This window comes from Lonchura striata, chromosome 2 (genome assembly GCF_046129695.1).
Source record: "Lonchura striata isolate bLonStr1 chromosome 2, bLonStr1.mat, whole genome shotgun sequence".
NCBI lineage: Eukaryota > Metazoa > Chordata > Aves > Passeriformes > Estrildidae > Lonchura > Lonchura striata.
Genome location: NC_134604.1, coordinates 84,176,876 through 84,190,769, shown reverse-complemented (window position 1 = coordinate 84,190,769; position 13,894 = coordinate 84,176,876). Strand labels below are relative to the sequence as shown.

At 38.6% G+C, this 13,894-nt stretch overlaps 1 protein-coding gene across 9 annotated transcripts in view; it reads left to right on the top strand.

The window, feature by feature from the left end:
• The window catches only part of JADE3 (jade family PHD finger 3), a 64,060-nt gene that overhangs the window by 26,834 nt on the left and 23,332 nt on the right, over nt 1–13,894 (top strand). For all 9 annotated transcript variants that reach the window (XM_077781521.1, XM_021546707.3, XM_021546699.3 and 6 more), the window contains 2 exons: nt 4,744–4,803; nt 5,912–5,994. In XM_077781521.1, the coding sequence (XP_077637647.1) occupies nt 4,755–4,803; nt 5,912–5,994 (132 nt within the window). In that variant the 5' untranslated portion in view covers nt 4,744–4,754. The remainder of the gene's footprint in view (nt 1–4,743; nt 4,804–5,911; nt 5,995–13,894) is intronic.

The window sequence follows — 13,894 nt, the reverse complement described above, 5'->3', positions numbered from 1 at the left end:
TGAACTATTCAGAGGAATGCATTAGAAAAAGAAGCTAAATGTAATAGTTTATTTGGTAAACTTAGTTGTTTGATGCAAATTGAAAATGAAAAAATATCTGTCTTGTTTCTGCAGGTATTTGAAATAGGTTTTTGTTTTGCATAAGGCTCTGAAATTTTTTTACCTGTCTGCTACCTACATGTGCTGCTTGAGTGATTTTTTTTTTTTTAGTAATCCATGGTAACTAGCTTTGAAAAGTGAGAAGTGCCTTAAGTCAGTGCTACATTGATTTTCCACAGGGGCAGGAGAGAATGGTGGTAGAGGCAAGTGGCTGCTGCTTGTTAACTTCAGCAGTGCAAATACTTGTGAATATTCAAAAAGGAACAAGCATAACTTAGAAATCACAAATTACAAAACATATCCCTTAGATTTTTGCCAATATCAGTGTTACTGTCTTAAGATTCTTGCATGTGCTGGCTGAGGAATTGATTCCTCTTAGCTTGGGATTTATGTTTTAATTTCAGCCAGGTGCTTGTAGGATGGCTTTTCCTGGCTTTCCTTGAAAGTGCAGCGATGTGTTGGATACAAGCATTGGTTCTGTCTGCAGGGCAAAATTCCTAATATGTACAGCAGCCTTGTGGAAGCTGGCAGTGTAGTGTTGCTGTCTGTGGCTGAGGCTTTCCTGGGGTTGTTTTCTGCTTAAACACACAAAAAGGTTCAGGGCATCTTGACATGCTTTCAGTTGTTAAGATGACTGCAAGGCAGTGATGCTGATTTCTCTTTTTTAAAGTTGCAGCTCATGTCTTAAACTGTTTCAGGCAAATTGGGCATAAATGTGCAGCCATGGCTTGGCAAGTTAGAAGTGCAATAGGTGCAGAATATGGTTCAAGTTAAGGAATAACTCTAGTAATTCATATTAAAAATGATGCCAGAAAATGTTTCATTGCAGTAATTGCCTGGAGAGTTGGACATCTTTTTCCTTGTGACATGATGATTTCTTACTGCTGCTTCTGTTTTTCAGTTTTCATTTAGAAGATCCCTGAAGGTGGGCATCTTTAGAATTTGTATGTGTTGTCATACAAGTAGATGAATAAGATGTTAGTCCCTCTGTAGATTAAAAAAAAAAAAAGGTGAAAAACAATATATTATGTTTGTATTTTTAATGATAATTTTTGAGGTATTCTGTGCTTGCTTGTAATGCCTGTGCACTCTTCAAGTCCATAGCCAAAGCACCCTACTTACTTTCTAAGGTAGTGAGAATCATGATCTAGTGATGAAGAAACAAGATTTTCTCCAGGCATTTTGGGGGGAGCGGGGCGGAGCCACATCTCTTCTGCTCTGCAACAACATTTCAGGCTTGGGTTGCTTTGCACTCCCTTAGCTTGTACATTGAAACTGCTTCAAAGTGTCAATGTTAAAACTTAAGTCTGTTCAATCAAGAAGTTCCGTGTTCCCATTTGCAAAGTGCCTGGACACAATGAAGGATGCCAGTCTGCTTTGGGGATTTTGGACTGAAGCTGGGAAAGGTTGGCATCAATTTTCATGGGTGGGGAGGGGAGAAGGAGATGTCCCCTGGTTTTCTGAACTGAGCATCTTCTGAGTCTTCTCCATTCTTCAAAGGCAGGTGAAGTGAGGTAGGAGCTTTCCTGCTGAATGGATGTTACTTTGGGATCCCTCTCTAGTGTCTGGGGAATGGAAACATCATTATCAGGGAGCCTTTTTGATGAGCCCTCATGGTTTGGGGTGGAAGTGAGCTAGTAGTTGTGTGGCAGTCCCAGTGTACAGCAAAGTGGCTCTCTGTTAAAAAGAAAAGTGAATCCTCCATAGAGGTGGTCTCTGCTGAATGGTGCTGAGGCTCTGGGTCCTCCTGCATTATGTGGAGACATAGGATGAACTTGTAGCCTGTTAGGCACTTAAATAACCTGACTTACTGTTGTAATTCTGTGGATTTTTATACACTGTTGATGTGGTTAATATTGCTGAAAAAAATCAGGCAGGAATCCAGTACTATTACTATTCAGGGCTTTTTGCCCTCAGTGACTACTTTTTCTGTTTCTGTCTGCTATCATGGAGGTGTAAGTCTCTTGCCTTAGCTGCTACAAACCGAGTTCTCAAATAACAGCTTGTTACTTTTGTGTAGTGTGTGTTTGTTTTTCTACTCTCACGGAGGTTTTGGCAGAGGTGTGCTTTCTGTTCCAAAGGTTTTGTTACACTTGACATTTCTATGTAAGCTGTCTTTGAAATGTAGGCATCTCTGCTCTTCTTTCCGAGTTGCCCAGGCAGAAGTCCAGGCTTCCTGGGTGTTCTGTCCTGTAGTTGTCACTCTCAGCCTCATGTTTGACCCTGCTTTAATGGAATGCTCATGTTATACTTTGCAGATAGCTGTCCTTAGTATAAAATGAAAAGGTTTTATTGCTGCATGTTTATATAGACTCTAAGAGAAGGGAAATACCTGCCATAAGCTTTCAACACCTTTTAACAATTGCTCAAAAATTCACCTGAACATAAAACCAAAGCAAATAGCAAGCACTTCCATTTCTTGCTAGGAAATGAAAGTGCTTCCTACTTGCTAAGGAATGGAAGTGGGGAATACTGCTTGGCTCACCTAGACATTTCTTTTTGTTGTTTCCCAAGGTCTTCTAACATACCTGAGGATCTTTAAGCCAGGAAGTGAAACCTGCCAGCAGAGCCTGCGTTTTGTTAGTTTAGCCCCTTGCATGTTCCAAGGGGCTGGGTTTGGCCTGGAGTGCAAGCTCTCAGATGGGCAGTAGAATTTTATTTGCTCTTGAGTAAAATCCATGCCTTTAAATTTTACAAGTTGCCAATATGAAAGTAGCCTTTCAGACCTGCCTGCAGTACCCTGCAGCAAACTTCAAGCTTGGTGCCCCCTAAACATGTACAAAGACCAGTCAGTCCTTCTGACCCTAGTGCCTTCTACATGTCAAACAGCTTTTGTCCAAGAGCTTAACGGAAGTTTCTTCATCTGTAACCAAGCTACATTACATTGGTTGCTGGAAGCAAATCCCTGTGGTGTTTTGAGTATTTAATTTTTGATGTCTTTTCTTGGACACTGGTCTGCACATATAGCATAGCTGCCTTGTCTCCTCTGTGTGCCTGAGCTGTGAGAAGGTGAATTAATATGAAATTACTCATTATGTAATGGAATTTTATACCTTGCTTAAGTGATGATGCAAATGACCAATGACCTTTGTCCTTTGTCTTTCTGTCTTGTCGTGTGTGTCGTCATCATCGTTCCCCCCCCCCCCCTTAAATACCTGACTCAGAAATTTTGTATCTGCTTTCTTGATAACTGGAAGCATCACTTCCTTTGTCAGCTTTCAGGAGTGTGTCTTTTTTTATAACAGGTTGAAGGGATTGATTTAAACTTCGAGTGATCACTGCATTTAGATTCAGTAAACTCACTATTGTAAATACAAAGACTGCTATAATTTTCCACTAAATTAAACACTTGTGCTGTAAACAATTCAATTTCAATCTCTTCAAAGCCTTTGGGCAGGCTTCTCTTATCTGGAGATCTTGTTTATCCCGTGGTATTTGGATAATCTGAAGACCCATTGTACAGTAACTGATGTGGAGTGCTTATCAAGTGGGATATTCAGCTGTGTTGGTTTTTTTTCATGGCATGTGGTTATGTTTAAGCAATGAAGGTGCTTACACTTCAGGTGTAGCCAAGCTGGCACTGAGAGTACTGCAGACATTTCAGGTTCAGCTCTGTTATCTACTTGAGCATATCTTCTGCTTAAAAACAAGCAAAAAAAGATAGAGTTCTTGTATATTCCTGCAGAATTTCTTTCTACTTATTTTCTTCATTGATTTTCTCATTCAATCCATTACAAACATAGGGGCGATTTTTATTTACTGCTATTAATTGTAAATTGTTATTGAACCTTAGTTAACAAATGTAATGTTGAATATTATAGAGTGGCAGGACTAATAAGATATATATGGATTTTTCTTGGCACTTGTTTAGAGCATATAGCCGATAACTGTTTTGATTTTTCTTTTATTAAGTAGAGGGGCAGAAAGTTCTTCATCCCCTCTCTCTGTAGCATTACATGCTCAAAAATGAATTTGAAAAAGTTCAAAAACCTTTTTTAATGCAACTGGTGCAGTGCCATGAAGTATTTCTGAGTGATACTCTTGTACGCTTCTTAAGCTTCTGAAAACCACATTGCTTGTGAAATAAGTGATCAGATGACTTAAATGGCATCAGTCACTGCTTTCTATGATTGTCGCTATTTAAAATCTGCTTTTTGCTTTGCATGGATGCCTTAAGGTTTCTTTGTGTTTTGACTGTTTAGATTTTTTAAAGGTGCGTTGTATTTCTAAATCCTTGCTTTGCTGTGCATCCACCTTATTTCCTGGCCTCCACCCGTCTCTCAGCTAGCTACTGCCACCATGGCAACTCTTCCTCCAGCTGAACAGATGGGACATTGAGTGGAGCAGTGCACCACTCATGCCCTGCCGAGAATCAGCTGGCAGGTTGCACTTCTTTCTGCAAAATTAAAAGCAGGCTCTGCCCAGCAGAGGCCACGCTGGTTTTGGGGTGCTCAGTTTCACAAATAGTACTCTGATCTAATAGTTGCTTGCAGAAATAAAACATAGTGACTGAACTAGCATTATTTGTGTGCCTGAGACCTCTTCAGAGGAGCTTTGCCTTTAGTTTGAAGAACTTGGCATCAGCCAGGAGTCAGTGATTTTCTGGTAGAACGGTTGTCATCAACTTGGTTTTTTCCTCTTTAGGATGCGTCAGGATGAAACGCCACAGGCATCTAAGCACCAGTGACAGTTCAGACAATGAGAGTAAGTAATACCTGCTAGTTTTTTTTTGGTCTATCACCCCCTTGTGGTTTCCCTCTGTGGTTTGGAGGCAAACTGTTTCACCTCTTAAAATTTGAAAGAAAATGTTTCTTGATTGAATTCTTTTGTGGTCTTTGGTGTTCTGAATCATGTTACTGGAGGAAAATAAGGTAAAGAATCTTACAAGGGGAGTTTTGAGTATACTTAGAATTTCAAGAGAAACTTGTATATGTTTCTCATTCATAGTTGGCAAGAAGAAGTCTGTAAATCATGAGAAATTTTACTGCCCAGGGTTCTATTTTGATTATATTTTAAAAAATAATCCTGTTGTCTTATGGTATGCAGAGCTTCAACATTAAAACAGTTGGGGGTGGCAAGTTACTTGAGCGTTAATGTGTTAGAATTATAATCAGTATATTGATTGTTGTGTTATCTCATACTGATTCTTGATCTACTCCACTTCGATCTGTTCAACAGTGTAGTAAAGTTACACTTTGTTTCTTGGCAGACATCCACCTAAATATCTTCCCATTTTATCTGCAAGAAACCCAAAACAAAACAAACAAGGGTCTTGTTTGTTTCTTATAAACCTGTGCCCATCTAGTAGCTCTATATATAATAATGATTCATTGTCATATTCACTGTAAGTCATTGATGTATCCTCTGCTGAAATAATATTTTGCCAGAAACATCTAAGATTCCACACTGGGTTTTTTGCATGTCTTATACATTTTAGTATCATTGCTTTGTTCTTCAGGGTTTGTTTTTTTTTTTAAGCATTTTCAAGCTCTGTTTTACTCTTCCTTCCACTTTGTTTAAAGGGAACTAAATGAAAAAAAGCAGTCTGTCTGTGTGTTTCTGTTTACTCATGCTTGTATTGGGCACAGCAGAGTGTACCCATAAACTTGGTGTGCTGTGGTTTTATAAAGAACAAGTGGAACAGGAGGAGCTGAAATTAAACCTACAGACTGCCTAACAGGTTTTTTTTGCCCACATCTTGTCAAAAATTATAATTTAAGTGATTGGAGTGCCTTGTTTCACTGGAAAAATTAAATAAATTGAACTGAGCTATAATGATCCTTTTTTATTTCTTCTTTTTTTTTTCTAATAGGTCCTTCCACTTCCTTTTCTTCTTGTTCTAAATACAGGAGCAAGTCAAAAACACCAGCAAATGAACAAAAGAAGCCTGCTGAGGTAAGAACTGGGTTGGTCACTGGTAGTTTTCTTTCATACAGTTTTCATGTTTCTGAGCCTTGAAGATCTGAGCTATGAATCTAGTGCTGGTGAGTCCTTTTGTCACCTTTCAATTTCTCTGTGAACCCTCATTTTCCTCACCATGTGAGTGTTGTAGGAACTCTGATGTTTGATGAACCAAAATGACTTAGGACATTTGCAGATAGTAACACCTTTCCCTGGAATTTTAATATCATTTTGAAATCGGCAAAAGCTGGTATGTTCTTAAAATTTGAGAGGATGGTACAGAAAAGTGGCTCATATATATGCTTTTGGGAAGGATACTGTCTTTCTGCTTCAGGATGAAACAGTGGGACACTTTAGTGGGTAGGATATGTATATGCAGTGTTTGCTACTTCGTTACTATTGGCTTTTTACTTTCAGAGTAGCTTTTTTGTTTACTCTGCCATCTCCACTTGTTAGAACCTCAACACTTAGCACCACTGTCACTCAACCTGTACTGACCTATTTAATAAATTCACATTTATGCACAATCCAGTGCCCAAAGCCATCCTGTTGATCATTCCATTGGTAGCCCCTCTTACTGGAAGATTTGTTGACTGCCTTCTCCAGACTTTAGGCTTGCTTTCTTAAGGGCTGAAGTCATATACTAACTGCAAATTTAGGAACTATTTCTTGTAGCTAATTCCCCTTACTTGTTATCACATTGCCTCTGAATGAAACCTTCAGAATTTTAGCATGACTGCTGAAAAACGACTGACAAACCCCACTTTATTTCTATAGAATTTAAAGTTATTTACTATACCAGCAGCTTTTTACCTGAGTAGTTACTGCTGTGCAAGATTGTGTGAAATATATAGATTGTGCTCCTATAGCTTAAGCTATTCAGCAAACATGTTTTGTGCTTCTTTTCTAAATGCTGTTTACTAGGTGGGTTTTGTGTGGTAAGAACAAGGTAAATGATACAGAATGTGTCATTTATTTGGTAGCTTAATTCTTACTGCAAGACAATTCAAGAAAACTCACTTCTAAAAGAAAAATGCAAAAAGTTAAAAAAATAAAATCAGCTAGAACTAGTTAGCTACATTGTGTTTTATTTGCAGCCACCAAGAAGGTTAAGAAAAACCCACTAAGCTTTTTACCTTTAAGATGTTGTTATGAGGATTATGGTTCTGTAAGAATTTAAATCTTAAAGCAGCTTGTGGCTATTGAGGTCTTGTAAGTGTTGCTCATGTGTGCCTAGGCAGTAGCTTTGTAACCAGTCAAACTGTGCAAATGGGAGCTGAAGCACATATATTGCCAGGCTTGTTGCTGTTTCAGACACACCTTGGTGCTAGCCCTGTAACAATCCCTTCTTTCTCCCCAGCCATCCAGTTTTATTCTTGTATGTCTTCATCTTACGGATTGCCCTATTACAGCCTTCTTTGAGTTTGCTCTGTTATTTCTCTATGTGCATTTGTACATTAAAACAGTAATTATGAAGATGTGGTCCAGCTATGTAGCATACAAGTTTTCTGTTTACATAACTTCTAGGAATTAAAACAAGCAGTGTTTTCAGTTCCTCCTTTTGAGATAATTTTTGCTGCCTTTTACCACTTCTGAGGCAAAATCCTGATTCTTCTAGTGCTTAAAAATATGAAATTTTGAATAACAAAATCTGGAATATACACTTGAAATTTAGTAAGTCTATTTTATAATGTAATCCTTCTAGTAAAACTGGACTCTCTGTCATATTTGACTTAAGATTCTCCTCTTGGGAGAAAAAAAAAAGAAGGAGAAAAAAAAATCCCAAACTTTAGAACATATCCTCTTTGGAAAGAGTGTCCTGAGTATAATATTTCAAAGATCCCTGAAACAAACAAAGTTCTGGAAAGGGAGTGGAAGGGAAGGTGAAAGTAGTACTGTACCTCTTGTGGGTAAGACTTGTGGCTATTCTTTGTTTTGCTTTTGTTCTGCTAAAAGCAAGAGCTCCCTCCAACACCGTGAAAAGCATATGCTGGGAAGTGTATTATACAAAATGCTTTTGTCAGCAGAGCATTGAAATTGATTATTTATGCATCAAGTGGTGATGGGAGCAAAGCAAGTACTGAAAAGGGATCCCACTATATATCTAATATCTATTAGATAGAAATTTAAATACTCAGGCTGACAGCATCTCTTTAGCAAGGCTTCTCTGTAACAAGTTGGTATTGCTCTCCTTTCATTCACCTCTGCTTGCCAGGCAGCAGGCTGTTTCTTGAGTTAGTGATGCAGAAAATCTAGAAGGTCAAAGCTATAAATAGTTGTTTGGGAATATTTTTGTTCATGGTCTTCATACATTAATTTTTTTTCAATGCCAGTAAGCCTTGGTTTTTCAAATAAATTGCATGTGAATACATATACTTTCTTCCCCTTCCTCTACCATCACCAGCCCAACCTGAGTACCTTGGTTCTCTCCAAACAAAAGCTTGGGTTTGGTGCTCCAATAAGCATGTAGTGAGTATATGTCCAGTTCAGGACTTACCTAAATATGCTGGTGTCGTCTGAGGTTGCCTGTAAAAAGTGATGTGTGGCTGCATCTGAGGACTGATTGAATTGCCTTCCAGATGCTTTAGAATCCAGGTGGGTTTGGGAATGGCCTCTGTGGAGTGAGGTCATCTGGTGTTACTGCCAGGCCAAGAGGTGTTGTGATACAGTGCAAATGTCAAAGCCCATTTCCAGAGCCTGTATCCATCCAGAAGGGATTGACTTATGTTACTGAGTTGGACCTGGTTTCAACTTATTCCAGTCTCCTCCTTGGAGAAGAAGGTGAGAACAAGGGAAGCCTGTAATGATGCTTCTTCAGACCATGGTGCTTCTGTAGGTAATGTCAAAAGCAGGGCTGTGTCTGTTTCTTGCTGCTCGCCTTCTAGATTACATCACAAACTACTGAAATGGTGACTTAAAAATTCTGTTATCTAATTAGCTTTAGCATTTACTGTGAATAAATAAGCTGTGTTGAGATTAGAGGCACACCGGTAATTCAAAGTCATAGCTGGTTTAGAGATTTTCATGATGATGTTGACCACATACCATTTGTGGTGTTGCCCCTCAGTGGATTTAAACGTAGACAGGAGAGACTCACAGCCTTCTGCAGTAGGCTGTGTGGGAGCAGCAGGGTAGGAGACATTTGGATGTCTGGCTCAGCATGAAGCCTGTACTTGGCAGTTTCCTGTCTCCATGAAAGCTGAGGCAGAAAATGATGGCAGAGTAGTGAGAATCATTTTTGCAGGGAAAATGCATTAGCTGGTCTGGCCTGTATGACAGAACCATGTCTTCTCCCTTATGCTTGTGGGGGTCACAAAAGAGCCTAAGAGGTCTTTATGAAACTCAAATTCATGTATGTCTCTTTTCAATCCTGTCTCCTCCTTGAAAGTGCAAAGAAGTTAGGTTAGTGTTGTACTTTTGTTTTAAACCCCTTCAATATAACATGGTAATATTTTACTTCTCTTTGCAAATAGGGTTTCGAATCTCACAGCAGGAGTAGTTTTTAATCCCTCACTGCTGATTGTGACAGCTGTATTATCATGTGAAATGCAACTTATCTTCCAAAAGTGAATGGTCTGCATTCATTACTTGGGTACATGAAACTCTTTTTATTGGCATTTAACTGCCACATAAATCGTAGGTCTTGATCCTGAGAAGCAGCCTGTAAGACTAGACTCTTGGCAGCAAATGGGCTCGTTTTGCAGTTTGGAAGTGCTTTATTTTGTTTTGTGACTGAATAGGCAACATGGTTAAACTATATTGCTTTGCATGCACTATGTGTAATAAGAGACTGCCACTTTTATGTGCATTCTTACCTTAGAAAATTCTGAATTACCTGAGATGTGTACAGGCCTCTCAAGACCTCTGGTGAGCATGTGTTATCCATGAGCTACTTTTTAGCCTGCTTGGGTTAGTTAATTTAAAAAAAAGTATATAAGGTTGGAAGTGCAAACTCATCAGTTACTTCTATGATAGCTTTTTTTTTTTTTTTTTTCCTTTGTGATACTGTCTCGGCTTATTTGAACTCTTTAGGAAGAGGTGACCCAAATACAGAAAGGTGTGAAAGAGCTTACTTGTGAAAAAGCTGAGCTATTTTACCTTTGAAGTGAATGAGCAGGCATAACAGTAAAGTGTGAATGGGTTGGAAACAGCAGAGCTAGAGTGCTTCAGTCCTGCCTGTCCTTGTGATGGAAGAACTGGACAGAAAAGGCAGCCGTGAGCATTGAAAAATGAGGCCAAAACATAGAAAATCTGTAGCAATTGAAAGGGTATCCTTTTCATGCAATTAGGCTGGGAAGCTCATCTGCTACAGGAAGTTGTTGAGACTGAGAATTAAACAAGATTAAAAAAGGAATTGGACAGATGATAGCAAGTACAGATTTTTTAAAATATCTGTATAAATTAGTACCACTTTAAAAATTGATTCTTGGGATTAACCCCAAAATCCAAAGCTTATGTCTGATTAGCAACCAGAAGGAAACTTGACATGTTCTTGCACATTCTTCTGGCTCATGAGATACTGTCAGAGACATGATGTTAGGTAGAATTGATTTAGTATCTAATTTCCTGGCTTTTCCTATACATGCTTGTAAAAGGAGGTTAGGAAGAATCATGGCTACTTAAATGAAAAGTACAATATTTAATTTGCTCAAGTCCTGGATAATTCATTAAAATAGTTTTAGAGAATAGGGGATTTTGACATCAGGATTTACTGCCTTGCTTGTCCAAATTGTGTGGATGTTTGAGAGCTACAAATTTATTTCTACACCTATTCCTGACTATCACTATAATTTTTAACATTTTAAGTTTCTCAGTCTAGTTGATATATGTGCCTAGAACTGTAGTTTCATTTGCATTTGAAATTTATGTTGCCTGTTATTTGCTTTGCTGCCAAAATTCCCACAACCAACCAAAACCCAAAGCAAACCTGCTTTAAATTTCTACTTCTCTATAAGGTAAATTTCTTAGTTCAGCAACTTCATGCCCAGGTTGCAATGTATTAGCAAGAAAAATTCTACCTTTCCAGGATAGGGTCACCAAATTCTGTTCTTGGAGCTTCATCCCCTGTAAATGAGCAGTCTTTTGCACATACTGTCAAACATCCATAAAAAGATAAGCTATGCTCAGATACTATGTGACTGTATTACACTTGTAATAAGTCATATTAGAATTTAATTTTTTATTATTATTTATGTGGTGATTTTAGGTGTAAACCTGCTGCTTCGTGTGTTTGCTGAGGGCCTGTTCTTGAGAGCTACAGTAGTAGAGTAAGCCTTAATGTTTGGGGATGCTTATGGGAATAAAAGTTACTAGATCATTTCAAAGGAGAATAAAGAAAGATTATTAGACCCTCAACATTGATGGAAAAAACTCTTGTGTAATTTACATTTCACATAAACCCAAGAGTTTGACAATAGAATTTTGAACTTGGCCTTTGAGATGGATTGGGAGTGGCACCAAAAATCTAGGAAAATGCTAGATATTGTCTGGTTAGAGAGGATGCTGGCCTTCATTCCATGCTGTTTGTTGTAAAAGATCTAATATCTTTTGCAGGGAAGTCAGGCCATAATAGTTCCCTTCTGCTTTTTAAAAAAATCATAGCTCTGTGTTTCCGAGCAGTGCGCCTCCTGACTCCCCAGGTGATGGGTGTGATGAAAGGCCTGAGTCACCGAGTCCTGCTGGGTGCAGGGGTAGCCTCACCACTGAAGCAATTACATGCAATCCAGCATAAAGTGGGCTTTGATTGTAACAGGAGCAGTATTAGTGGTTTGCTCTGCAGTAGAAGTTTACTTAATTTACTTTAACCTTGGAGGTGTGGTTCCCAGTCATGGCCTAGATGCCTGTGACAAGTGACTTACCTGTGTTGGGAGTTTGTAAGCAGTTGATCAAAGTACCTGAAAGCACAGAGTGTCACAAGAAGAAGTATTGGCTTACATTTCATTTTTAAGAGATGACACAATCCATTTATTTTTTCTCACATGTGCATTTGGGCAAGAGGTGGTGAATGAGCAGTGGCATCAGTCAGGTTCGGTAGTAGCTTACGGAGGGATAATGGAAAAGGTGTTTCACTCCTTTTCTTTTCTCAATGTGGTTTTAAGTTTGCAGTGGTCATGAACAGAAGGTGTCTGACAGTCTGTGTACATCTGATATTTAAATTGTTCATCAAAGATGGGGTTTGTAGAAGGCCATTTTATTGTCAAGACCATTCTCTGTTTTCAGTGCTAGTATTTTAGTGTAATTCTCTATAGCATTACTTGTATTCTCCCTGATATCTTGAATGGATAAGTATACTTCATGCAAAATCGTATTCTTTGTTTCAAAGCATGATTTATTCAGAATAAGCACAGCAGGGTCCACTGAAGAAGATTATATATTGCATTTCCATAGAGTGCTTCCAGAAGGAGTTTGGGTTCAAATCAAAGATGGCTTTTGGTGAAGCATTTAAAAATAAATTCCAAGAAGTTAATTTTTCTTGGACATACTCTTCTAACATAATTTCCAAATAGGACTCAGAAGTCTGAAAAACAAATATAATGTACAAACTATCTTTGATATAATTGTTTCTTGGTGTAGTAGAGTTTCTTTGGGGGAGTAGAGTGTCCATATTTCACAAAACTTTTTATAGAATTTGGCTTTTACAGGCATTATAGATGGTGATGTGTCTGCAGAGCTGACTGAAAGGTTCTCATTTCCTCACCAAAAGCAGGCAGACTTCTACTGCAGAGCAAATCACTAATACTGACCTGTCCTGGTTTCAGTGAGGGTAAAGCTAATTTCTTCTCAAGAGCTGTTGCAGTGCTGTGTTTTGGATCTGGAATTAATCTAGTGTTGATAACATAGTGATGCTTTGGTTATTTGGTAACTCGTGTTTATCCCAAATCAAGGACTTTTCTTTTTTTACATGTCTTATGCTCTGTCAGGGAGGAGGTGTGCAATAAAAAAGAAGCAAATCACAAAACCAAAAAGACTGCAAGGGAGCATAACTGGGACAGGTGACCCATACTGACCAAAGGGAATATTCCACATCATAGAACTGTTATATAAACTGGAGGAGTTACCCAGAAGAGGGGAGCTGATCTGGGTTTGGGAAGTGGGGTCTGGCATTGGTCAATGGGTGGTGAGCAACTGTATTGTGCATCATTTGTTTGAGTTTTTCCTTTTTATTATCATTATTGTTACTATTATTTAACATTATATATTACTTTATTTTTGATTATTAAACTGTTCTTATCTCAACATACAAATTTTAGTTTGATCCTACTCCTCATTCCACTGGGTTTGGGTGGGGGGAAGACAAGGAAGGGGTTGAGCAAGTGGCTGAGTAGTGTTTTGTTTCCAGCTAGGCTTAAAACCACAACAAGACTGAAGAACAAGGTATTTGGTTCTACTTTTAAGCTCCAGTTCTAAAGCGTGAAATACGTAATAGAAGTTCTCAATGAAGTGGTAATGATTAGATTATGAGACAATGATTACATGAGCAGACACATTTCATTGATGTAATTTACTCAAAGTGCTGCACTGTTTGCGGTTGAAGCTAAAAATTTCTGGCAGCAAAATACAATTTTAAGTTCAGACCAAGCAGTCTTCCGTGGTAAGGCTAAAACTCGTTTGTACTTTCATGCTCTCTTTGCTAAAAGTTATTTTTTTTAAATCCCACTGTCACACAGTAACTACTGTGGAATGCTCTAAATGGTGGGGAGTTTCCCACTTCTCTGTGGGAGAAGTGGGAAACTCTCTGGGAGCTGCACTTGGTTATAGCTCAGCTCTGCAAGGCCTTCTGTTGTGTGCTAAAGACACTTGGCACCAGCTGAGTCTGGTTGTGAGGAGTGATGTTTCTGTGTGGGAATAGCTTATAAACCTAGCCTTGGCATGCTCATTTTTTCAGTTATTTTCA